This window comes from Balaenoptera musculus, chromosome 10 (assembly GCF_009873245.2).
Source record: "Balaenoptera musculus isolate JJ_BM4_2016_0621 chromosome 10, mBalMus1.pri.v3, whole genome shotgun sequence".
Classification (NCBI taxonomy): Eukaryota; Metazoa; Chordata; class Mammalia; order Artiodactyla; family Balaenopteridae; genus Balaenoptera; species Balaenoptera musculus.
Genome location: NC_045794.1, coordinates 42953759 through 42981402, shown reverse-complemented (window position 1 = coordinate 42981402; position 27644 = coordinate 42953759). Strand labels below are relative to the sequence as shown.

At 40.7% G+C, this 27644-nt stretch overlaps 1 protein-coding gene, 1 non-coding gene and 1 pseudogene across 2 annotated transcripts in view; 2 read left to right on the top strand and 1 right to left on the bottom strand.

The window, feature by feature from the left end:
* The window catches only part of SP1 (Sp1 transcription factor), a 41907-nt gene extending 15002 nt beyond the window's left edge, over positions 1–26905 (bottom strand). Inside the window, exons 1-3 of the mRNA XM_036865583.1 lie at positions 26798–26905; positions 25562–25719; positions 23731–25246 (exon numbers count right to left, since the gene is read on the bottom strand). Of these exons, the coding sequence (XP_036721478.1) occupies positions 23731–25246; positions 25562–25719; positions 26798–26804 (1681 nt within the window). The 5' untranslated portion in view covers positions 26805–26905. The remainder of the gene's footprint in view (positions 1–23730; positions 25247–25561; positions 25720–26797) is intronic.
* On the top strand, positions 7363–7895 carry LOC118901870 (annotated as a pseudogene).
* TRNAK-CUU lies at positions 8468–8540 on the top strand. Its single transcript has one exon. It is a non-coding gene; the product is annotated as a tRNA-Lys (tRNA).
* Positions 26906–27644: the final 739 nt, after the last annotated feature.

Sequence of the window (27644 nt, the reverse complement as noted above, 5' to 3'; positions counted from 1 at the left end):
TTTTAAAGTAAAAAAAGAGGGCTTCCCTGGTGGCGCAGCGGTTAAGAATCCACCTGCCAATGCAGGGGACACGGGTTCGAGCCCTGGTCCGGGAATATCCCACATGCCGCGGAGCAACTAAGCCCGTGCGCCACAACTACTGAGCCTGCGCTCTAGAGCCCATGAGCCACAACTACTGAAGCCTGCATGCCTAGAGCCCGTGCTCCGCAACAAGAGAAGCCACCGCAATGAGAAGCCTGTGCACCACAACAAAGAGTAGTCCCCACTCCACAACTAGAGAAAGCCCGCGCGCAGCAACAAAGACCCAACGCAGCCAAAAATAAATAATAAATAAAATAAATAAATTTTAAAAAATAAAAGAAACAGAGTCATTCATCTAAAATAATTATTTAGGTGGACTCTTCATGCTCTATGTGTGGTCAGTGGTATGCATATGTATGTGCACTAGGCTATGGCGCTCAATAGCAGATACTAATTCTTTTTTTTTTGGCTGCTCTGTGCAGCATGTGGGATCTTATTTCCCTGACCAGGGATCAAACCCACGTTCCCTGCATTGGAAGTGCGGAGTGTTAACCACTGGACCACCAGGGAAGTCCCAGCAGATACTAATTCTTGTTCCCAGTTTTCAATCTCTCTTTCTTTCTGCCTAAAAGCCACCTGATTTTTGTTCAGGGTAACAGTGCGCCAGGTTAAAAATATTCTCCTTCCCAGATTCCCTTGCAGATCAGGAGTAGCCAAGTAACAAGGTCTTGGTCAATCAGGTATAAAACAAAATTGCTGGATAAGACTTTCAGGAAAGCTCTTTAATTGGGAACAACTAGGTTTGCTTCCTCCTTTATCCTGTCTGGAAAGAGGTCACAATGACCAAAGGTGGAGTAGTTGCAAGCATGGCAACTGTCTCACACTAAGGCAAAAGTAAACGTGGCAGGGGTTCCTACTGTTACCTGGAGATGCCACACCAACTCTGGACTCACTACTTCCAGATTTCATATTATATGTGAACAATAAACCCCTATCTGGTCAAGCCACTGCAATAGGTTTTCTAGTACATACAGCTGAATGCATTCCCTAACTACAAAAAAAAAAAAAAAAAAGAAAAAGGGAATTATGTTTTCTTAACGTGAGTCATGACTACATTGGGCATACAAATTTTTCTTGACTGCAGTCTGTATCTCAGTATGTTCTACCAGTATTTTGTGTCACTATTTTGTGTGACTCAAATTGATGAGAGTCTTTAATTTTCTTTGTCCAACTCCCAGAACTATGCCGTAAGTGGGTAAGCATGTAACAAAAAATTCTGATGATAATTTTGTATTAAACTAGACCACATAAGAATAGAGAATGGGCAACAGAAATTTATTTCCTTCTGCTCCAGAATGCAAGCCCTTGCTAATTCATCAGTAACTTGTGTTCTATACAAATCCATATATATACCTTGTTTCTAAACTTATTTATTACACATTGAATCTTTCCTGTTTTAAAATTACCACAACATATTTTATACACACACACACACACACACACACACACACACACACGCATGTATAAGTTATAGGCTTTACTACATATAAACTTACTTAAGAGCTTATCCCTATAGTGCCTTATACCACCATGTGGACTCCCTAAAGGCAATCTGTAGAAATGTTTATCAATTATTTACTGTCTATTGCTCCAAGTACTATACAAAGCTCTGAAGATTCAAAGAAATAGTTCTCACTGTTGAAAAGCTTGTAGTTCACTAAAGAGAGAAACAGATAATTTCAAAATAATGATATAAATGTTACAGTAAAAGCCATTCAAAAGATGTTCCAGAATTGAAAAGGGTAATTTCTCCAGTCTGGAATTTCAGAGAAGGCTTGCTTCCTAAAGGAACTGAGATTTGGGCCAAACTTCAAAGAATGCATAGGAGTTAGCCAAGTGAAAAATGTTGGTAAGGGAAGGGCATCCCAGGCAGAGGGAAGACTATGAGCAGCATAAAGGAATGTAGTGGAGTGTGGGATGATGGTGGAATAGAGGGAGAAGATGTAGGTGGAGAGATGAACTTCAAAACAGATGATATTATTAGATTCAAGACAGATATTTAAATGACTGATTTTTTAAAAAGGTGATGGTAGAGTATGGAGAGATAAGCATTTTCATACAACTGCTAGTAGCATGACTGCACTAAAGCATATGTCAGGGAAACAGCACGGTGTGTGTAGGGCATGTTGGCAATACAGACCAAGTCTTTAAGATGTGACTAATATTTAACCCAGCAAGTATACCTCTAGGAATAAGGACACGTGCCAGATATTGTATCAGGCTCTGGAGATAGATATAATCCTGGCCATTATAGAGCTTCCCAGCTTCATTATCTCACTGGGAAGACACAAAATGAAATCAACAAGTATAATATCTGTCCTATAATTTGTATATTAAAGTACTAATAAAACACTCTAATAAGAGAAGTATTAGAGTTGGGAGGGGAACTATTAGAAGGAAAAAAGTGGAATATTCTGGGCTATTTCATTAGATAATGGTGAGAGATAATAAAGGTCTAAAGTAGGGCAGTGGTTCCAGTAAAGAGAAAGGCATGGATAAAAAAGTATTTAGGATTTAAAAGAAAGCAGGATTTAAGTGGCTGAATACAGGGAACTTAAAAGTTTCTGGGATATAACTGAAAACAGCAAGACTGCCAGGGATATGAACAAAAGACAGGCAACAAGCATTTTTAAAGATTTTTCGAAGATACAGACTAAGGGACTCATTAAAACTAAATAACCCAGGGAATTCCCTGGCAGTCCAGTGGTTATGACTCTGTGCTTCCACTGCAGGGAACCGGGGTTTGATCCGTGGTCAGGGAACTAAGATCCCGCAAGCTGTGCAGTGCAGCCAAAAAAACAAAAACAAAAACTGAATAACCCAGTAAATTCACTCCTAGGTATATAATCAAGAGATATAAAAACACCAGGCTTCCCTGGTGGCGCAGTGGTTGAGAATCTGCCTGCCAATGCAGGGGACACGGGTTCGAGCCCTGGTCTGGGAAGATCCCACATGCCACGGAGCAACTGGGCCCGTGAGCCACAATTACTGAGCCTGCGCGTCTGGAGCCTGTGCTCCGCAACAAGAGAGGCCATGGTGGTGAGAGGCCCGCGCACCGCGATGAGGAGTGGTCCCCACTTGCCGCAACTAGAGAAAGCCCTCGTGCAGAAACGAAGACTCAACACAGTCATAAATAAATAAATAAATAAATAAAAGAACGTGAATTTCTTTAAAAAAAAAAAAAAATGTCCACACAAAAACTTGTATACAAATGCTCAAAGCAGCATTAGTCATAATAGCCAAAAAGTACAGACAACCCAAATGTGTATCAACTGATGAATGGATAAACAAAATTCGGTATACCCACACAATGAAATATTATTTGGCAATAAAAAAGAATGAAGTACTGATACATGCTACAACATGAATGAACCTTGAAAACATTATGCTAAGTGAAAGAAGCCAATCCCAAAAGACCATATATTGTATGATTTCATTTATAAGAAACATTCAGAACTGGCAAGTACATAGAGATGGCAAGTAGATTAGTGATTGTCTTGGACTGGGGATGAGGAACGACAATGGGGCATGATAGCTAATGGGTCAAGTGGTGTTTCTTTTTGGGGTGATGAAAATGTTCTTAAATTCGAATTGTGGTGGTAGTTGCACAATTCTGTGAATATACTAAAATCCACTGAACTGTACATTTTAAATGGGTGAATTATAGAGTATATGAATTATAGCTCAATAAAGCTGTTTTAAAAAGCAAACTATAGTTTAAAAAGTTCTTTTTTAAAAAAGGAAGGAAGGAAAAAAGAAAAGGTTCAAAGGGGAAAAGTGAAAAGAAAAACCCTACACTGTCAGGGATGAGGGGGGTACCACAGGAATAGGGAGACAGAAAATATTTATTTTTTATTTACTTTAATACAACAAATCTTTATTTCACCTCTGTTGTGTGCCACACACTAAATTTAGGTTCTACGGTCAAGGACCCAAACTCTAGTGAGATAAAACACACAGAAAAAGGTATCTCTAGCTGCCTTTTTTGCTCTGGATGTCAGGAAGCTGAGAGACAAACCATATGTTCAAAGTAACTTTAGATATTGAAGTTACAATATCACACCCTTGTCACACTTCAAAAATAATTCTGGGCAGATAAAGTTCAATGTTTACAAAAATGTCTGGAAAGAAAGACTGGAAAAAAATTTAAAAACACTAATATTGGTTTCTTTAAATGATGGGTTGACTTCTTTGTATTTTTCATATTAAACAATGAAAAATAAAGGGAGGGAGGGGAGTTAAATACACACATATATATATTTAAATACGAAAAGAAAACAATTATTAAACTTTTAGGGACTTCCCTGGTGGCACAGTGGTTAAGAATCCGCCAGCCAATGCAGGGGACACGGGTTCGAGCCCTAGTCCGGGAAGATTCCACATGCCGTGGAGCAACTAAGCTCGTGTGCCACAACTACGGAGCCTGCACTCTAGAGCCCATGCTCCGCAACAAAGAGTAGCCCCCACTCGCTGCAACTAGAGAAAAGTCCGCGCGCAGCAATGAAGACCCAATGCAGCCAAAAATAAATTATTAAAAAAAAAAACTTTTATAAGGCATAGACCGTAGAGATCTATGTTATGATTTTTTGAACTCATTAAAGAAATCACAAAAGAAAAGATCAATTCATTTGACATACAAAAATGAAAAGCTTCTGTATTAGAAAAAGCCAGTAAGAACTTGAGGAAGTTATTTTCAGCAAATGAATTTCTTTATTTAAAAAAAGAGCTCAGGCAAGTTCCTAAAAATATTATCATGCCAGTAGACAAATCAACTGGTATGATCTGTAAACAAGCAGAAGGAGGGCTTCCCTGGTGGCACAGTGATTAAGAATCCATCTGCCAATGCAAGGCACATGGGTTCCAGCCCTGGTCCAGGAAGATCCCACATGTCCCGGAGCAAATAAGCCCGCGGTACGTGAGATCTACTGAGCCTGCACTCTAGAGCCCGTGAGCCACAACTACTGAGCCCGTGTGCCACAACTACTGAAGCCCATGTGCCTAGAGCCGCTGCTCTGCAACAAGACAAGCCACTGCAATGAGAGGCTCACGCACCACAGCGAAGAGCAGCCCCCGCTCACCACAACTAGAGAAAGCCAGCGCACAGCAATGAGACCCAATGCAGCCAAAAATAAATTAATTAATTAAATTAATTAATTAAAAAAAAATAACCCGCCTGCCAATGCAGGGGACACGGGCTCAAGCCCTGCTCCAGGAAGATCCCACATGCCGCGGAGCAACTAAGCCTGTGCGCCACAACTACTGAGCCTGCGCTCTAGAGCCTGCAAGCCACAACTACTGAGCCCGTGTGCCACAACTACCGAAGCCCGCGCACCTAGAGCCCATGCTCCACAACAAGACAAGCCACCGCAATGAGAAGCCTGCGCACCGCAACAAACAGTAGCCCCCTCTCACTACAATTAGAGAAAGCCTGCGCACAGCAACAAAGATCCAATGCAACCAAAAATAAAAAATAATAAACAAGCAGAAGGAAAAATATTCAACCTCACCAATAAGCAAAAACATAACTTATTTGGGGAAAGGTCAGAGTCCATAAAAATGCTCGTCACTGAAAAAAATCCAACTATGGAAAAAGTCATTTGAACAGACACTCATCAAATTATTTACAACAGCAATAGAAGAAATGAATTAAAATGTAAATAAACTGTTCAAGTAACCTGATGGACTACTAGGCAGTCAGTAAAATTTATGATTAATTAACGTATAACAGTTTAGACAAAATGCTTATGCTATATTACCAAACAAACCAAGAAACACATTACATGCATACTAAGAAAAAGGACTATGCTAAAGAAATACTGCGTTGGCCACAAAGTTCATTTGGGTTTTTCCATAGGATGTTACAGAAAAACCCGAACGAACTTTGTGCCCAACCCAATACATACATTAAAATTTATATAAAGTAGAGCAAACACCAAATTGGTGACTGTAATGGGAAGTGCTATTAGTTTTGTTTTTCCCCTTTCTCCTTCTCATATTTTCTATAGTGTAATTATACAACTTTTATCATCAAAAACACCTACACAGTGAAAACAAAAATCAGCCTATGCATCTCCCCACTTTTTGGTATATTAACAGTGTTTTGCTTTTGTTTTTCCAATATATTTGGCTGCGCCGGGTCTTCAGTTGCGGCACTCAGGATCTTCATTGCCACATTCGGGATCTTTTAGTTTCAGCATGTGGGACCTAGTTCCCTGACCAGGAACTGAACCCAGGGCCCCTGCGTTGGGAGCATGGAGTCTTAGCCACTGGACGACCAGGGAAGCCCCTATCTTTTTTCTTTTTAATTTATTTTATTTTTTATTTTTTCAGTGGACCTGAAACTATCAATGTAGAACTGTTTTTTTTTTAATTGGACTATAGTTGCTTTACAATATTGTGTTAGTTTCTACTGTACAGCAAAGTGAATCAGCTATACGTATACATATATCCGCTCTTTTTTGGATTTCCTTCCCATTTAGGTCACCGCAGAGCACTGAGTAGAGTGCCTTGTGTTATACAGTAGGTTCTCATTAGTTATCTATTTTATACATAGTATCAATAGTGTACATATGTCAATCTCCATTACAGCGTTTTTAAAAAATTGGTTCTTCACATTGCAGAAACTGCATAGTTTTCCTTAAGTACAGGGCAATCAGTCAGCACAATGATTGCAAAGGCTCTCACCAGTAGGTGTCGCTGTAACTAAGTGATAAGTGTTTTAAAAGCCCACCCTCCCAGGGAAGAGTGTTTAGGAGGAAGAAAAAAAGAGGGGAAAGGTGTGCAGTGTATGCACAAATTTTAAATGGGACCATTTGAAGAACTATAATTCAGATGTCTCTCCATCAAAACTACATTTTTTCCCCCAGTTTTGGTAATGTTTCCTTAACTAAACACTCTCTGGTTTTACGTTATCCATCGGTACACATTTCCTTATTTTTCATGTCCAAGAAAACTAAGGATGTGAAAATTTGATCATCATTAGTAACATACCAAAATTCTTATAAATTCCAAGACTTTCACCTACTTCCCATCTCTGTCAACATCATTCCATAGTGAAAATTGTTTTTCAAGACAGAGAAATGAACTAAAATTGTCTTATCTTTCCGCCAGCTCTCACCATAGTGATTATTTCCTGGGAAAGGGACTCACTTTAACATCCCTCGCAAACTAGCTATAATTACCTATTATTATTCAGACTGTTATGATTTAAAATTCATTTAAATATATAATATATACCAGAGGAAAGCTGTGGAGAAGGAGCATAAAGCTTAAGAGAATATAGTCGGGCCTGCGAACATGGCGCTGCGAGTGGCGCGCAGCGTGCGGGCCGCGGTCTGCAGCCTGCGCGCCATCTCTGCGCCCAACGCGCCCTGCCCGCCGCGGCCTTGGGAACTGCGGGCGGGCGCCGTCTGGGCGCTGCGCACCGGCCCCGCTCTGCTGTCGGGTCGTAAATTCACAGACAAACATGAATGGGTAATAACAGAAAACGGTGTTGGAACAGTGGGAATCAGCAATTTTGCACAGGAAGCTTTGGGAGATGTTGTTTACTGTAGCCTGCCTGAAGTTGGGACAAAATTGAACAAGAGGAATTTGGTGCTTTGGAAAGTGTGAAAGCTGCTAGTGAACTCTATTCTCCTCTATCAGGAGAAGTAACTGAAATTAATGAAGCTCTAGCAGAAAATCCAGGACTTGTCAACAAATCTTGTTATGAAGATGGTTGGCTGATCAAGATGACACTCAGTAACCCTTCAGAACTAGAGGAACTAATGAGTGAAGAAGCATATGAGAAATATATAAAATCTATTGAGGAGTGAAAATGGAACCCCTAAATAAACTAGTTTGAAACAACTTAATCTAGCATAGTTGTCTTAAATTAGTGGTGGATAGGTTTTTAAAAAGCAACTTTTAGCAAAAGAAACTACTTGAAACAATGTTGCCTGAAGAAAATACCCCTTAACTTCCTAATGATTTCAGATAAACACTATGCATCTTTTTCACAACACCCTGTGATTTTTAGGCTAGTCTCCAGTTATAATACTCAGAATTCCTGAAATTATCTGTGGTAACACTAGTTATAAAAATTATGTACTTCAAGGATAACATTGTTATCTTAACCTTATATAATATTGTAACTTGCTTACAGCCATCCCTGGATTTGGGTCAAAATACTCAATGAACTTGCCACTGGAAATAAATGACAGTGGAGAAAAGTTTGTTAGTTGTATAGTGTCCAGTGAAGAACATTATTATCTTAATTTTGCAATATACTGTGTTTGCTGGTGCTATTTTTATACAGTGAAGCAACAGCCTTGCAGGAAAATAAGAAACAGTGTAATAATAAAATATTCAACTTCTTAAAAAAAAAAAAAAGAATATAGTCGGGAATTCTCTGGTGGTCCAGTGGTTAGGACTCTGTGCTCTTACTGCTGAGAGCCCAGGTTCAATCCCTGGTCAGGGAACTAAGATACTGCAAGTCGCACGGCCCAGCCAAAAAAAAGTTTTAATAAAAATTAAAAAAATAATTAAAAATTTTAAAAGACACCCTTTTTTAAAAAAGAGAGAATACAGTCGTTTGGTTTAGTAAGAACATGAAAGTGATATAATAAATAGGAGAATGATAAAAATTAATTCTGGACTTATTTCATGCCTCTATCACTTCCCTGATTAAAGGAGAGATGAACACAATCCTAACCACTGGACCACCAGGGAATTCCCTTGACTGACTTTCGAACTGTTCATATTCAACCGACATTTTAAATTACTGAGAGCCTCTGATGATTAAAATTAATAAGGGCCATTACATACACTGTAATGCACTATAATGGTGCAGTTGGACAAACTTAGGTATGAATCCTGGTTTCACCACTTATTAGCCAAGGAACCTCTCTGAGCCTTACTTTCCTCAGGGGCAAAAAGGATACTGGGATAACTAATAAAAATTAATATACAGCATACCTAGCATTGTTCCTGGCACTTAGGAGGTACTCAATAAATCACCATATATTAAGAAAATAAAAAGGCTAAATGTGACTTTTAATGTTTTTTTCCTCCCATCTACACATGTACCCTTACTACCCACAGTATGTGCTTTTGAATTTATCTAGGGGAGTTGTAACACCAAATTCTATCATTAGTGTTTAAAACAGCAGCAATAAAATACTGTAAAACAAAGAATAAAATGCACTGTAATCTAACATTTTATTTCTAACCACTGGATTTACCACTGAAAAAGGATAATCATATTGAAGTCTTCAAATTATACATAATTCCCATTAATAATAGCTTGGGGTTGATTAGTAATGCAGAAATAACTGTTCTGAATACACAGTGTACTTCTGAAAGGAGAAAGAAACTGTGGATAAAAGTTCATGTTTTCAGAAAATTTCCTAGATAAAATATAGCAAGGAGATGTTGTTTGATGATAAAGCACGAAAGAATGCTGAAGCAAAGTAGAGATGTACATAGTAAAGATAAGAACCTCAAACTCAAGTATCCTAGAGGCTTTTGCTAACAAGACCAAATTAATTTCTCTAGTAGGGCCTGAAGAAAAATGAATAATAGTAGCCATCTATCATGTTCTGTGAATAACAGTCTAAAAAATATTTATAGTACTATTAACAGTAATGGAAACCAAAAAGGGGGTGAAAATATCCCAAATTCTACCATCACAACAAATTAACTATTATTATCCTTTTCATCTTCCCCTCAATTACTATTTGCACAAACTTTACATATTTATAATCATAATACAGTAACATTAAGCATAAAAATCTGAATTAATATTAAGAAGTAACTCTTCAGGGGACTTCCCTGGCAGTCCAGTGGTTAAGACTCTGAGCTTCCAATGCAGGGGGTGCAGGTTCGATCCCCAGTTGGGGAACTAAGATCCCACATGCCACTCGGCGGGGCCAAAAAAAAAAAAAAAAAAAAGAGGTAGCTCTTCGGATCCATACCATCCTGAGATCCCTGAAGTGACAATGTAAATAGGCACGTACATATTGGGTACCTTTTAATGATAAGGCTCTCTAAGTTTATGCCCACAGTGCAATTCTATAATCTGATACAGTACAGCTGACATTTTAAACCTCCCAAGCATAAACTCCAAGGTAACTTTTTAATATGACAACTAGACTTCCCCTTGTCTTAATTTGTCCCGTTTACTAGATAAATACTAAAAGCAGATACTCTATTTATATCTAGTGTTACAGAAACACATCACAGCTTTAAACTGTCAGTGACAGTATGACAAAAGAATAAAAGATGGAAATGCTACTCCATGAAAATATACAGATGTTCATCTATGCATTTGTGAACTCCTTTTCCTAAACTGGTTTCCTTCAACTTTTGCTTCATATGGCAATGAATAATTCAGATGTATGCATTTTATTTAACGTATTCTGAGTTTTCTGTTCTGTTCTTTTAATACTGATTATGTAATAAATGAATCAGCTAACATACTCTTGAGACTTATTCTAAGAAAATGATTTAAAATGATAAAACTGGACTTCCCTGGTGGTGCAGTGTTAAGAATCCGCCTGCCAATGCAGGGGACACGGCTTTGAGCCCTGGTCCTGGAAGATCCCACATGCCGCGGAGCAACTAAGCCCATGCGCCACAACTACTGAGCCTGCACTCTAAAGCCCACGTGCCACAACTACTGAAGCCCACGTGCCTAGAGCCCGTGCTCCACAACAAGAGAAGCCACTGCAATGAGAAGCCCCAGCATGCCGCAACTAGAGAAAGTGTGCACGCAGCAACGAAGACCCAACGCAGCCATAAATAAATAGATTTAAAAAAAATAATAATAAAAGTGTACAATTCAGCGGCATTTAGTGCATTCACGATGTTGTGCGACTACCACCTCCCTCTATTTTCAAAACTTTCATCACCCTAGAAAAGCCCCTCTGTCCATTAAGGAATCACTCCCCATTCTCCCCTCACCCCATCTTCTGGCAACCACTGTCTCTACGGATTTTCCTATTCTAGATATTTCATATAAATGGAATCATACAATATGTGACCTTTTTTTGTCTGGCTTCTTTCACTTAGCAGAATGTTTTCCAGGTTCACTCACATTGTAGCATGTATCACTTACTTCATTTCTTTTTATGGCTGAATAATATTTCATCAAATGGATATACTACTTTTGTTTATCCATTGGACATTTAGGTTGTTTCCACCTTTTGGCTATTATGAATAGTGCTGCTATAAACATCTGTGTACAAGTTTCTGTGTGGATGTACGTTTTCATTTCTCCTAGAAATATACCTAGAAGTAGAATTGCTCACTTACAAAATTTTAATCTAAAAAGTATAAACAACAATATTCATCAGAGCATTACTTATAACAGTGAAATTTTAGAAAAAAAAGTACATCAGTAGGGTTAAGCATATCCTAGTACAAACATACTATGGAATTCCCATACAATCATTTAAAATGATGATGTAGATGTATATTTATTATTAGTTATGGAAAATATGTTTATGATATTCTATTCAGTAAATGTAAGATTATGGAGAATTGTGAATAGTATGATTCTACTTCATAAAACAATATGCAGACTTCTTTGTAAATTGTATACAAAGGTACAAAAAGATGTCTGGAAGGATGATCACCAAAATTTCAACAGTGATTTTCTTCGGATAGTTAATGTTCAATAAATTTTTACTTTACTTTCAGTATTATTTGCATTGTTTAATGTTTTTACCAACATCATTTAAACAGGTTACTTAAAAATATATTTAGGGAGTTACCTGGTGGCCTAGTGGTTAGGATTTTGGGCTTTCACTGCCTTGGCCTGGGTTCAATCCCTCGGGAACTGAGACCTCATAAGCCACGCAGCATGGCCAAAAAAATAAATTTTTTTCCTATCCTCAAAGGTATGTTTTCTAATTTTAGCTCTGTAGATCTTTATAAAGTGAATGCTTTGAATTTTCCCATTTCCCACACTGAAACTGTAATTTACATAGCAGTGTGCGTAACCAATGTTCTCCCTTTAGATCATTTATTCTGCACCCATATGTTTATGGTACCAAACATGCTCTGTATAAAGAAAAACAGAGGTGGTTCCTGCCCTTCAGGCATTTAAGATCTAAAACACTGACATACCTAAAATTGTACAAAGAGCAGCTAACAAATGTTTTAGATATTTGTTTGTATGTATTTGTACATCTATGAATTTACATCACCACAAAGAATTGAGCAGCTATAATCATCCTTGTTCTTAGATGAACAGAAGTCAAGAAATTCCAAAATCACTAAATTAAGTCGGTTCAGACCTAACCAGTTTCTCAATTTTTTACTTTCCTTTTGCGATAGAAGATTAAAACAAGCGAGTTTACATACACAACCAGAACAACCATTACTTGATAAAACACACAGTTCAGCAGCAATTTTAAAAAATTTTAGGAGGGCAGACAAATTTTGTGAGCTTTAATAATATTTATAATGTACCATTTTGTGAACTGGGATATGGGTAAAAGAATATCCATTGTATTATCCTTCACACCTGCCTAGATGTCTTAAATTATTTCACAACCATTTTTGAAGTGTTGAGTTTTTTCTCGGGGGGTGAGGGTGAGATACGTGAGACAGGAATTAGCTGAGATTACAAAAGGAAGTAAAACAGTGATTGAGTAAAATCAAGTTCTAGAAAGGTAAAAGAAAAAAATAAAATTGTTTTAATGTACAGAAAACCAAACAACTCTTAAGAAAACAGGGACAGAAAAATGATTCATTGAAACAGAAACTGAGAAACCTAATTATCATTATATGGAGTGTCAACAAAGTGTTCATCAAGAAGAATGTTTTTCTAGCAAACAGTCTGCACCAAGTTCATAACCAGGCCAAAGAGAGATGAAGAAACAGAAAATCCACGGGTAATCCTAAAAACCTCTACTGTCAACTACTGTTTTTACTAGAATGGTTTATGAAAGAACAAAGCATACTGGTTGGAATTTACTTCCTTTGGCAGTTGTGGTAGTTCAATGACTACACCAATGGACAAGAAACATAATGGGTGAGAAAGAACGTGAAGGTCTAGACACAACAACTTGAAAGAGCTGCCTTCAACTAAGTGATTAAAATCCTACTTTTAAATGGATGGGAAGACAGAACTTTTATTGGGAGGTGGGCACTAATATGTGTTGAGAACCTATTATGTGCTCTCACATGTTCTCTACCTCATTTAATCCTAATAATCCCATGGGGGTAAATATTAATACTAACTAACTCTCTTTTACAGATAAAGAAACCTCAGCTCGGGCTTCCCTGGTGGCGCAGTGGTTGAGAGTCTGCCTGCCAATGCAGGGGACACGGGTTCGAACCCTGCCTGGTCTGGGAGGATCCCACATGCCGCGGAGCGGCTGGGCCCGTGAGCCACAACTACTGAGGCTGCGCATCTGGAGCTTGTGCTCCGCAACAAGAGAGGCCATGATGGTGAGAGGCCCGCGCACCGCGATGAGGAGTGGCCCCCGCTCGCCGCAACTGGAGAGGGCCCTCGCACAGAAACGAAGACCCAACACAGCCAAAAATAAATAAATAAATAAGTAAAATTAAAAAAAAAAAAACAAAAAACCTCAGCTCATAGAGGATGAAGAACTTCCCCTAAGTCACATAGCCAGTAAGAAGCAAAGTTATGATTTGGATCCTAGTGTATCACTCCCCTGTCCATACTGAATATCTCATTCAGGACAAACTTTCTTTTTCTTTCACAAAGGATTTTCAATTACTGCTAGTTTCAGAGCTGGAGTTATTTCATCCAGCTAAACTGTTCAATCTTATACTACACAGGATGTGAGACTTGTTCATCTGCAAAAACAGTATTTAAAACAAAAAACAAACCGCAGTATTTTGGCTTTAAGATCCCACTTACAGTCCGTCATCTATAACTTCCCATCCAGAAGAGCACTAACCAAGTAGAAAAACTTTTCCCAACAACTGTTCCCAATCTCCCAACAATTTTGTGGATTTTTATATTGTACTTTCAAAGAGTCATTTCATTTTCCCTCCTAACAGCAGCATAGCAAACAGGAAAAAAAAAAAACCAGTACTCTTTAGCAAGTGCCCGTGTTTGTTCATAGTACCAACATCTCACGGGAGGTTGGGAATAGAAATGGGGGTGGTGTGGAGGTGGTATAAGAAAACAGGAGACATGACACAATATGACTCACTTATAAACAGAACCATTCACGTGCAGCAGTAGCTTTCATTTTCAGCCTCCATTTCAGGTTTCAGAAGGCAGCTGCATGGGCCTGATGGTGGTTTTGAACCAGAATTAGAAAAGCCTCAGAACTTGACTTCTGAACAGAAGCTCATGTTTTCCAAACATAACCTTTATATTTTTGTTTCCTCTAGGTACAATATTGTAGAGCATGCTGAGCACAATGCCAGGTATCTCCAAACCATCCGCTACTGTGGTCCTGGGATACCTGGGGGTCTTCAGATGATGCAACATTAGTAGTCCTTCAGTAACATTCTCATTAAGAGAATCATTCTGGACAATACTATCTATAATACTGAGCCTTTATGGAGCTAAACAAAATGAAAAGTTTGTTGTAAGTTTGATCCTTAGCTTTTTGGAAAGGGACAAATTTCTTGGGTGGCACCACTTTTAAACAGCATCAAACTCCTTTGCAAGCAAAGCAATGATTAAAACCAAACAGTCCATGGAGTAAAAATTTTCAATACTAAGAAAGAAGTACGGGAAATGAAAGTGCCTATTTCATGTAACCCCTCTTACATGTGCCTATTTCTTAAAGTTTAAATGCCTATTTCTTAAATTTTTATGGTAAAACCCATCTAGATAATGTAATATGATAATATTTTATAATGTCTCCATTCTGGTTATTGCAATAAAATTTTAAGACTTAAGTCAATTATTCATCAGAATGTTTTCAGGAATAAATCAAAGAACCATTAGTAATTTAAGTCTGGATGCATCTGAATTTCACATTTCAGTTAAAAATAGTACAACGTGGGGACTTCCCTGGTGGTGCAGTGGTTGAGAATCCACCTGCCAATGCAGGGGACACAGGTTCAAGCCCTGGTCCAGGAAGATCCCACATGCCGCAAAGCAACTAAGCCAATGCGCCACAACTACCGAGCCTGCGCTCTAGAGCCTGCGTGCCACAACTACTGAAGCTCACGTGCCTAAAGCCCGTGCTCCGCAACAAGAGAAGCCACCACAATGAGAAGCCTGCGCACCTCAACGAAGAGTAGCCCCCGCTCGGGAAACTAGAGAAAGCTCGCATGTAGCAGCAAAGACCCAACACGGCCAAAAATAATAAATAAATAAAATAAATATTAAAAAGAAATGCATAATAAAAGACCCTTCACAATCCAGCCTCAATTTCCCTTTAAAAAAGAAAAAAACAACATTGTACCTGCTGTATTAAAAAAATAATAAAATTAGGACTTCACTGGTGGCACAGTGGTTAAGAATCCCCCTGCCAATGCAGGGGACATGGGTTCGATCCCTGGTCTGGGAAGATCCCACATGCCACGGAACAACTAAACCCGTGCGCCACAACTATTGAGCCTGTGCTCTAGAGCCCGCGAGCCACAACTACTAAGCCCGCACACCTAGAGCCTGTGCTCCACAACAAGAGAAGCCACTGCAATGAGAAGCTTGCGCACTGCAATGAAGAGTAGCTCCCGCTCGCCACAACTAGAGAGAGCCCGCGCGCAGTAACAGACCCAATGCAGCCAAAAATAAATTTATTAAAATAATAAAATTAATTTAAAAAAAAAACATTGTATATCATGACAATTTTTTTTCCTTTTTTTTTTGCCGTGCCACACAGCTTGTGGGATATTAGTTCCCCGACCAGGGATCAAACCAGGGCCCCCTGCAGTGGAAGCTTGGAGTCCTAACCACTGGACCGCCAGGGAATTCCTTATCATTAACAATTCTTCATGTGCAATCCTAAACGGTAATAATTCCTGTCTCAAATCTCAATCCTTGAGCTCCATTTTAAGCATCTTACATTACAAATATCCATATTTAAATAATGTAAAAGCAGCTGGATATCAGCTATAGTGTATTAATGATCTTGCTCCATTAGATTAGGAAATCTGGAAATAATCTTACAGGAAATCTGGAAATAATCTTATCTGGAAATAATCTTATAATCAGACAAAAAAGCTTAAAATGTAGTTCTAACTGAAAACATAGTATGGAAACGTAGTTTTTTAAAATCTTTGTTTATAGAAGCTAAAAGCAAAGCTACAAAATATATTTCCTCAAAAAATTAAAAACAGAATTACTTGGGAGTTCCCTGACGTTCCACTGGTTAGGACTTGGCACTTTTACTGCCGGGGCCCAGGTTCAATCACTGGTCGCGGAACTGAGATCCCCGCAAGCCGCACAGCATGGCCAGAAATAAATAAATAAATGAAAAAACTAAAAATTAAAAAAAAATAGAATTACCATATGATCCAGCAATCCTACTTCTGGGTACATATCCAAAAGAACTGAAAGCAGGATCTCAAAGAGATATTTGCACACCCAAGTTCACAGCCACACTATTCACAATTGCCAAGAGGTCAAAGAAAGCCAAATGGCCATCACAGATGAACGGATAAAGAAAATGTAGTATATACATACAATGGAATATTATTCAGCATTAAAAAGGAAGGAAATCCTGTCACATGCTACAATATGGATGAGCTTACAAGACATTATGCTAGATGAAATAAGCCTGTTGCAAAAAGACAAATACCCTATGATTCCACTTACACGAGATATCTAAAGTAGTCAAATTCATAGAAATACAAAGTAGAATAATGGCTGCAAGGCGCTGGGAAGAGGGGGAAATAGGATTTTAATAGGTATAGATAGTGTTTCAGTTTTGTAAGATGAAAAAGTTCTGGAGATCTGTTGCATATCAATGTGAATATACTTAATATCACTGACCTGTACACTTAAAAATGGTTAAGATGGTACATTTTATGTTATGTGGTTTTTACCACAATTAAAAATACTTATTTAAAAATATCTATATAAAAAAAAAATCTATATTACTTTTCATATTCTTTCGTTTTAATCAATTTTTTCTAAAACTACATAAATGCTAGGGATTTAACAGCAACCAAGCAAAAATATCATTAAGTACATCACAATATATATACAAATCTCTTCCCTCTTTCCATGCATCTTCTTTTACAAACTTGAGCCAAAATTATAAGTAAAAGTAAAAACAATTAAGTATTAAAGGACATGACAGCCTTTTTATTTATTTTTTAAAATAAATTTATTTATTTTATTTTTGGCTGCGTTGGGTCTTTGTTGCTGTGCATGGGCTTTTCTCTAGTTGCGGTGAGCGGGGGCTACTCTTCATTGCGGTGGCTTCTCTTGTTGCGGAGCACGGGCTCTAGGCATGCGGGCTCAGTAGTTGTGTCTCACGGGCTCTAGAGCGCAGGCTCAGTAGTTGTGGCGCACGGGCTTAGCTGCTCCGCGGCATGTGGGATCTTCCCGGACCAGGGCTCGAACCCGTGTCCCCTGCACTGGCAGGTGGATTCTTAACCACTGCGCCACCAGGGAAGTCCATGACAGCATTTTTAATTAAAAATAAATAACCTGACAATATATAACACAGTACAACGAGACTATAATATAAATCCAAAATACTGTGGGACCCTATTATTTAATATATTTTGGTGCAATCCTCAGGATTAGTTGTGTGAAAACTGGTTCCCCCCTCCCCGAAATGCACTAAGTGTAGGTAACTATAACGCAACAGCAACTGGAGCTCCAAGAAGGCACGGGAACATATCTGTTTCAATGAATTCCAAGAGCCTAACACATCTGACACACAATAAATGCTCAATAAATTTTGCTAAACTTTGGACTTCCCTGGTGGCGCAGTGGTTAAGAATCCACCTGCCAATGCAGGGGACACGGGTTCGAGCCCTGGTCCGGGAAGATCCCACATGCCGTGGAGCAACTAAGCCTGTGTGCCACAACTACTGAGTCTGCGCTCTAGAGCCCACGAGCCACAACTACTGAAGCCCGCGCGCCTAGAGCCCACGCTCTGCAACAAGAGAAGCCACTGCAATGAGAAGCACACGCACCACAACGAAGAGTAGCTCCTGCTCACCGTAACTAGAGAAAGCCCGCATGCAGCAACAAAGACCCAACGCAGCCAAAAATAAACAAATTTATTTAAAAAAAAAGAGAGAGTAGTAGTGTAGTGGAAAGGATACTCATCTGAAGTCAGAAGACCTCTATCACTCTGTAAATTTTGTCACTGACCTTTGGCAAGTCACTGAATCTTTCTACACCTTAGGTTTCCAAAAGGAGGGTACTGGAGGGACTTCCTTGGTGGCACAGTGGATAAGACTCCATGCTCCCAATGCAGGGGGCCCAGGCTCGATCCCTGGTTGGGGAACTAGATCCCACATGCATGCCGCAACTAAGGAGCCCACGAACTGCAGCTAAGGAGCCCACCTCCTGCAACTAAGACCCAGCACAACCAAATAAATATATTTTAAAAAAAGGAGGGAATTGGAGGGGATCCTCACCCCCACTTCTAAGCAATCCAAACAGGGTCAAGTTAATGAAGAACATATGGAATAATCTGAAAAGATCTATCTCAATAGCATTTAACCTTACTTAGATTATTTGCAGCAAATATTTGATTTCCTATGAAAACCGTTTAAAAATTTTTTTTCAGAGATGCAGATTTTTTGTTTTGTTTTTGTTTTGTTTTGGCCTCACCGCGCGGCTTGCAGGATCTCAGTTCCCTGACCAGAGACTGAACCCAGGCCCATAGCAGTGAAAAGAGCTGAGTCCTAACCACTGGACCACCAGGGAATTCCTTCAGAGATGTAGATTTTTAACTGAGTTCTCTCATCTTGTAAAGGGCAAGTCTTTGTCTTGACCTGGGTATTTTATATTTTAACCCCTTCTTTGAAATCATTAAATTATTATTTATTTTGCACATAGATATAGGGTGAGAAGGATTCATAGTAAATTAGACAGGCACGCCCAACTTGTCAAACAAGTTATACTATGCAGTTTCCATAAGCCACTCAAGAGTTTAAAACACACTGGAGTGAGGGCCTTCCCTGGTGGTCCAGTGGTTAAGACTCCACGCTCCCAGTGCAGGCGGCCCAAGTTCGATCCCTGGTCAGGGAACTAGATCCCGCATACATGCTGCAACTAAAGATCCTGCACACCACAACAGAGATCCCGCGTGCCGCAACTAAGACCTGGAGCAGCCAAATAAATAAATGAATATTTTTAAAATAAATAAATAATTAATTAAAATTAAAAACACTGGAATGAAAAGTATAAATTCAAATTACAGCCCAGATTTGCAACCAACTCTGAAGAAAAAAACTTTCTTCAGAAACTTTTTCAGGGTCTTTTAAGGGGCCCAATTCTTAAAACCTAGAATAGTATTAACAATGTAATCATAGTGTGGCATATACCTTTTAAATAATGCTTCAGAACACCAGGGCCTGCATAATAATGCTAAATGTTAGAGAAAGGGATAGTACTATTGTGATATCCCTTCTGTAAGAAATATGAAAAATATGCCTGTTTTTCAATTAAACAGCAAATTGAAAAATTTCAACTAATTATTATCTATTAATGTTTACAGACACCCAATCAGAAACTTACAAAGCATTATGTAATAAAGCTTTTCTACAGATTTTCATCTTACATTTAAAACATTTTCAAGGAGGGAAAACAAAACAATCAGAAGCAAGGAATGAGCAGAACTAAAGTTTTAGTGCCAACATTTATATGCTACTTTACAAAGTAGAACAATTAAAGGGAAAGGGAGATATGAGAACAGATAACTAAATTTTTCTGAAACACTAGGCACCCTTGTGCTCGTTATTTAATTAAGAACTAAAATGGCCACATTACACAATGCAACGGGATTTAACAATGACGTCATTGACAGAAAGCTACTGGAATGAATAAATAGGAGCAATTGAAAAGGTCTCAAGACTGCCTTCTCAGTCTTTTCAAATCAATCAAGGCACCTAGGTTTTAAAGGAGACCTTTTCTACTTACACTGAACTCGTTTAAAAAGCACTTAAAAAATCACACTAAGAATCAAATATAATATTAGGTACAACAAATGATGCAGAAACATTTTATATTTGATAAAAGTATATTATTTTAAAATAGAAAATTCTGTTGTATAACCTTTTGCACTAGAATGTTAATTTTGAACACATTTAAATCATCTAAACCTACTTATCACTAATGTTCAAATGAACTAGTCTAAAATACAACTCTCTTAACAAATTAGGTCTCAGCAATCTGACCCCAAGTTTAGCGACACTTGGCAAACCAACTCTGGTATCGCATTCAACTTAACTTCTAAGAGGAGACATTTTCCTGACCCCGATAAAACTGAGCAGATGTGAAATTTTTATTTTTAGTGCCAGAAATTTGCTTCTTGAGTGAATTATAGCCATCAAGGAAATGTGCTCTATTCTCTTGCCAAAGCCCACCCCTGCACTCTTTATTAGGCAGAACTCCCACAAAGTCATCCAAACTAAGTCTTTCAAAACCAGGCCCCTCCTCAACCTGGGGGAAGAGTTTTCTGGATTTAGTAGTGGCTGAGAAAAATCTGAAGCTTTAAGCTTAAAAAAAAAAAAAAAAAAAAAAAAGCAAGATCTATGAGCGTATGACTACAAAATGAAAGGAAAAAGGGTGCTGATAAAGGAGAAAGGGTGTTGATTAAAAAAAAAAAAAAAAAAGCTTCTAACTTAAAAAACAACAAAAACTAAGAGCCCATAGATCATTTCACTGTCTGGAAACTAAACTCAGTTTACTGGGTGGTCCCTTCTTCACCACCACCCACCAGGGGCAGAGCTGTGAAAAACAGGAATACAGAGACGGCGGGCTTATTTGGTTCTAAGTTTGTGCCTTTGCCTGTACATTCAAGCAAACAAACATAGTGAAAGTCAAAATGAGAGCTTAGAAGATTTTTAAACGTTACTTTTTAAAAATAATAAATATGGGAATTCCCTGGCGGTCCAGTGGCTGGGACTCCTCGCCTCCACTGCCGGGGGCGGGGGCGGGGGGGAGGAGGGGGGATGGGTTCCTTAGATCCCTGGTCGGGTAACTAGGATCCCACAAGCCCTGCAATGTGGCCAAAAAAAAAAAAAAAAAAAAAAAAAAGTAAAGTAAACATACTAAGCTGCAGTCTTCCACAACCATGTAATAATAATGTCTCACTTTGCAGAGTGCTATCTACCTACCTCTCTGTATCTTACAACATGATTTGATATCCAAAGCTCTTTCCACTACATCATACTGCCAAGAGGTTGAGTTTTTCTAATAAAATAACTATATACCAGAAAAACCATATATCAGAAATAACTATACATGAGGCACTTTGTAGCAGCCACACAACAGCTAAGGAGCACTAAGCTTCCAGGAAATGACTTTATTATCTTTCATTAAGGCTGAAGTCAGATCAATTGAAGGGGAAAAAAATGTTGCACAAGTATGACTAACCAGAAAGGAAGAAATATGTATCTTCAGAAACCACTATTAATAAAGCAATCTCAACTCACACAAAATGGCCTTTCAGAGCCTCATTCTCTCCTTAGTGAATGTCAAACTGCTGCTACCTTACAAAAAGGCATGCATTTTCTAGAGCTCAGAGACCATCAATAACAGCTAGGTAGGTAGCCCTATCTTATGACATAGTAAATGGCAGACTTCCCCAGAGCATGATTTAGCAATGAAAGTGTCTCAGAACTGTTCCTTAGAGCTGAAGTTATAAACCTTTTAAAAATTGCAAGGATCCAAATTATTACTAACTAGAACAATCTCAGTTTTGCTTTCCTTTGAAGAGCAAAACTGCTGGATACAACAACCTAAGAGCAAAGAGAAAACAAACACAAATGTAGATTACCCAGAAAGTGTCTAATTTTCCAGGCTGTTGGGTTCAGTTTTTATTAAACTTTTCCCATTTCTACTCCCATAATTTTTAGCCTATAAAACACTTGCCAGCTCTAGAGCCTTAAATTTCAAAGAAACAAAAATATCTTTTCTGAAACATTTTAAACAGTCTAAAGGATTTCTCATGTCCCAAGTTAAAACTAACAGGTAATGAATGCCCCAGACTAGAACTAACAGCAAGTAGTCTCATCACTTAAGTGCTTCCCAGTATCTCAAAGTACTCATCTAGAAAATAAGGCAGCTGTATGAGATGATTTTCTCAGGTCCCTTCCAGCTCTAACTTTCTATTCCAAGATCTCCAATTCACTAAGAAAATTACTGTCTGTTAAGGCTCAAAATGTACTAATTTTAAACACACTACAAGACTGTAAGAAAGTAGGGAACTTGAGCAGACCTCCCCAGCACAGATTTTCCTAAACTGCAAAAGGCAGGAAATATGGTTGCCTATTTGTTATCCTCTCTTACATAAGAACCAGTCTAAACGCAATGAGAACTCTATAATAAAAGTAAACAGTTAATAAACCCACACATATTCCAAAAGAAGTAGAAGTTCGGTGGTATTAAACTATTTCCCATCATAACTTGTATATATCATGCCAGAATATAAAAATGTGTATGTATCCTAATGTGCTTTATTAAAGATTAGCTCCATCACCATGGAATTTAAAATGATAAATTCTAAATAAACTTTCACCTTTTTAAATAAATGTTTTAAATTTCAAATTAACCAATACTAGTGAACATAGTTCAAAATAAATGACTGAATAGTAGCATCAACTGATTCAACATACATTCCAATATATACCTCTTCCCTGACGACTCTTTCCCCTTCAAAGTTCTCCTTATTCCCAACTCCTCTCAGCTCCACCTCCCCAACTCCATTCTGGGCCCCACTCCCTTTCTCGCCCCTCCCTTCTCATCCACACACTACTTTCAAAGCAGACTAGGAAGTGGCTCTCTAATCTAGGAAGTATCAGAATCACCTCGGAAGCCTAAGAAACAAAAAATAAATAAATTTTTAAAAAAAAGAATCACCTATGAAGCTTGTTAAAAATACACATAAGTACTTTCAGGGTAAGTAGGAGTTGAAAAAATTAAACCTTGCTTGCTCAGAGGGTACGCTCTTCTGGTTAACTAAAGATTAACCAGGGAACTTATTTTGTTGAAAAGTCCTTTGGAATCCATCACTTTTCCCTTGCTTACAGTTCATGAGAAGTATCTGATGATTTAATAACTGCCCTACAAATAGGTTAAGTTTATAATCAATTCCTATCCCGCAGGGGTGAGCCCTCAGGCCAAATAAAGCCCTCAAGGTAAGAATGGTTTTATATTTTTAAAGTGTTGCAAAAACCAAACAAAAAAGTACATGTAACTGAAACCACATGTGGCCCACAAGGCCTAAAATATTTACTGTCTGACAGTTTACAGAAAAAGTTTGCCGACCCTTGTTCCGTAGCACCAAAGGCACTGAAGTACAGAGACCCCAGGGACACTGCCCAGAAGGGCTCCTTTCTCATCAGATTAACTGAGGAAAAAAAAAAGATTCCATTAAGTCAGTTCCAAATGACTTAGAATCACTGCTATTTCTCTAATTGACTTGCCCTCAAGAAAGTGTTACCCTCAAGAGGTTCTACTCCCTTCTTTAGACTCAATAGTTTCAGCTAGGATGCTAGGTAGCTCTGGAGATAAATACAAAAGATTTCAAGCCTTACCTGAGGCATTTGCTATAGCCAAGGGCAGACTTGGAAGCTGGTGCACCTGGATTCCTGAAGCACCCAATGCACTGAGGTTAATGGTCTGGAGGCCAGGCATGGAGGAGAGTTGAGCAGCATTCACAGTGACTGTGCCGGCAGGGATGGAGGCAGCTGAGGCAATAGGTGTAAGGGTGGTACTGCTGCTGCTGGTCTGCCCCAAGGAAACACCCTGCATTGGGGCCAAGGTGATTGTCTGGGCCTGTGGGTTCTGAACTTGGAGGTTCTGCAGCTGAAGAGTCTGCCAACTGACCTGTCCATTGGGCCCCACTGTTGGTGTCCGGATGATGATAGGGCCAGAGTTTGGAACAGCCTGAAGCTGAAGGTTCTGGAGGGTTTCCTGGGAGATAGCTTGAGTTGTAAAGGTCTGCCCTGACAGTGGGGCTGCTTGGAGGGCCTGGAGGGCCTGTCCCCCTTGAACTAGCTGAGGCTGGATGAGAATTTGTTGTTGTTGCTGCGTCTGCTGGTTTTGCTCTCCCTCTTTTTGTTGACTTGCTTGCAGTGAGCCTCCAGATGTCTGGTTCTGCTGGATGTTCAGAGCATCAGATCCCTGCAGCCCACTGACCCTCTGTGGTGTCTGGCTTTGAGAGTTGGTCCCTGCTGATCCGCTGGTGGTAAAGTTCATAATTCCCATGTTGCTGGTGGTAGTAGTTGTTGAGTAGCTATTGGCATTGGTGAAAAAGGAGCTGGAACTGGCTTGTGATGATACCAAACTGGCAGAACTGATGGCAGTCCCTGAGGTGACAGGCTGTGAGCCACTCTCCTGGGACCCAGAGCTGCTGATCGTGACTGCCTGAGAGCTAGGAGTCAAGGTAGCTGCGGAAACGCTGTTGACAGGTAGCAAGGTAATATTCCCATTCAGGGCCACTGGTACATTGGTCACATACTGAGTCTGTCCTGAGAGTACATTATTAGCCAGGCCTTGGAGGGGGACAGCCTGCTGGAGTAGGTTTGGCATAGCAGCAATGATGTTGCCTCCACTTCCTCGATTTGTGATGATCTGTTGGTTTGCACCTGGTATGATCTGTATCTGACCTGAACCATCCTGCTGCACTTGAGCCCCAGTGGCAGCAAATTGCAGCTGTTGCCCATCAACGGTCTGGAACTGTGGGATTACTTGATACTGAATATTAGGCATCACTCCAGGCAGTCCTGTCAGGACTTGCTGGTTCTGTAGGTTGGAGGTGGCAGCCACAACATACTGCCCACCAGAGACCGTGCGATTCTTGGAAGACTCACTGCCATTGTTGCCATTGGTACTGCTGCCACTCTGTTCCTTCGAGGTAGGGGTAGCCCCAGAGGAGGAAGAGATGATCTGCCAGCCATTGGCACCCTGGGAAAGTTGTGTGGCTGTGAGGTCAAGCTCACCTGTGCCCCCTGACTGGCTTGGGCCCTGGGAGTTGTTGCTGTTTTCATTGGGTGACTCAATTCTGCTGCAAGTTGCTGCCAGCAGGGCCAAAGGGGATGGCTGGGATTCCTGGCCAGAAATAAAGGAGAGGAAAGGAGTTACTTTAGTGACACCCATCTGTCAGCCCAGGGGGTAGTACACAAAATATAAACAGCAAAACAGTGCAAAGAAGGAGAAAAAAACAAAAACAAAAAGCTGACCTATCTATATTGCTGAAATTCTCATTTTGGGGGATCTCCAAGCTACTTGTCTCTCTGTGCTTACTTCCCTATCTATAAAAGTTCAGCCCTTTCTTAAAAATTTTCCTATGAAAAGTAAGACAATCATCTACGAATATTTACATCCTCTCAACACCTTCCCCACTCTGTCCAGATCCTCACTTACCTGCCCTCCTCCTCCTCCACTGCTGCTGCTACTGCCTGTGCTGCTGCTTCGAGCCTGAGAAAAGGCACCACCACCATTACCATTGCCCCCATTATTGCCACCAACTCCTTTTTCAATCTTCACCACAGCTGTCATTTCATCCATGGAGTGATCTTGGTCTAAAAAGAATTTAAAAATAACTTAAAGTTGGAGAAAGGAAAAAGAGTAAAGTGAGGAAGGGTAAAGGAGGCTATGATGAAACAGAAATGACTAACAGGAAGGTGAAAGGCGCCAGTATGAAGAAAAAAAAAAAAAAAAAAGGACTGGGGGAGAAGGAACAGTTGTAGGACCAGTAGATGTGAACTAGGCTAGGTGGTGCCAAAACTGGGCCTCAACTCTCCCTTGCACAAAATTAAACTCAGAAAACATTGAAAAGGTGCTTTTGATATAGGAAATGTGAAGGTCGGTGGGCATGTTGAAAGAGTTTAAAAGTATCCTGGGGAAAAAAAGGATAGGTAAGGCACAAAACAACATGTGGGTAGATGGAAAGCTTGCTGAAAGTAGGGTCAAAGGAGATAGGGAAAAAGAAAAATTCAAGTGTAAAAAATAACAAGAGGAAAGGAAGAGAAAGGGGAAAAGAACAGATAAAAAGTTTGAATGGGGAAACATCTGTGAATACTAGTAAGGGGCTAAAGAGGTCCAGGGGTTAGAAATCAGGCGTTTCGGGGCGGCTACAGGGCGGGCCCTAGAGGGAAAGGGCGGTTTCGGGGTGAGGGGCGTGGAAAGGGCGGGACGGTAGGGGGGAGGGGTAATTTGCGGGGGGGAGGGGTAATCTACGGCCGGGGGGTGGGGGAGGGCCTTGAGGCCGGCGGCGACCAGAGGGCGGACCAGGGAGGCGGTTGGCCCGGGCGGGGCCTGCACTGCTCGGGCCGCCCCCGCGGCTCCAGCCCCCGGCAGGAGGAGCCTCAGGCGGGCGGCCGAGTAGTGGGGGGTAAGGCCCGTCCCCCGTGGCCGGGGCGGGCAGGGGGCGGGCGAGGCCACGCTGCCCCCTCCCCCGGGGCGGGTGGCCCATCCCCCTCCTCCGCGGAGGCCCCGCCACTGCCCCTTCTCCCTCCCTTCCCTCCGCCCCGGGCGGGACCAAGGCCGCCGCCGCCGCCTCCCGCCCGTCCCCCCTACGGCGGGGACCGCCCGGTCGGCCCTCGCGCGCGCCCCCTCACTCCCCTCCCACCCCTAAGCTTGGAGTGGACTCATCCTTACCGCTCATGGTGGCAGCCGAGGGACGAGCTCAAGGGGGTCCTGTCCGGGGGGGTTGGGGGGGGCCAGGAAAAACGCGGACGCTGACGAGGCAAGCGAACCCGGACCGGACAGGGAGGGGGGGGGTAAGGAGGAGGGAGCAGCGCGCCACAAGCCCGGCCTAGGCCCCGCCCCTTCACTGCTGCCCCGCCCAATGAGGGAGGGAGAAAGGAGGGACTTGCAGAAGAAAGACCGGTAGATTGCCCAATGGTAAGACTCGCTTGCACTCTTATGGCGTGCAAGACAAAGTTGCGTGCGAGGTGTCCGCCCAAAAAGAGCGCCCTCTCAGTTTTAAAGGCCAATGAAAGACGCAGGAAGTGAAGGTGGGCGGGAACTAAAGGTGATAGGCTTGAAAAGAAGCCAGTCAACTGCCAGGCGGGCTCCCTGAGAGGTAGGGATAGGAAGAGCTTTCATTGGAATGACAGAACAACAACCAACCAGAACCCTGGACGTGCCTGGGCAAAGTCCTGGTGGGAGGAGGTAAGAAGTAGGCAGGAATGGGATAGGATGAAACTGATCAAAACCAGTCAGAAATCAGGCGGGCAGCCAGGAAAGTTATGATTGGATTAACACTGAAAAGAGACACGATAGGACGCAAGTTGACATAAATAAAAGCCAATTGAACGCCGCGTGAGCTCTGAGGGCAGGAACCTGGAGTGGGCAGAGGAGAATTGGCGTCTCCCTCAGTCATTCAGTCCAATGAGGCGGCGGGGGAAGCCTGGCACCGCCTCCAACTTAACCAATGGGCGTTACTAGAGCCGGAGGGAACAGGGCTGTGCCAGGAGCAGTCCGTCGCCATTTTGGCCCTCCT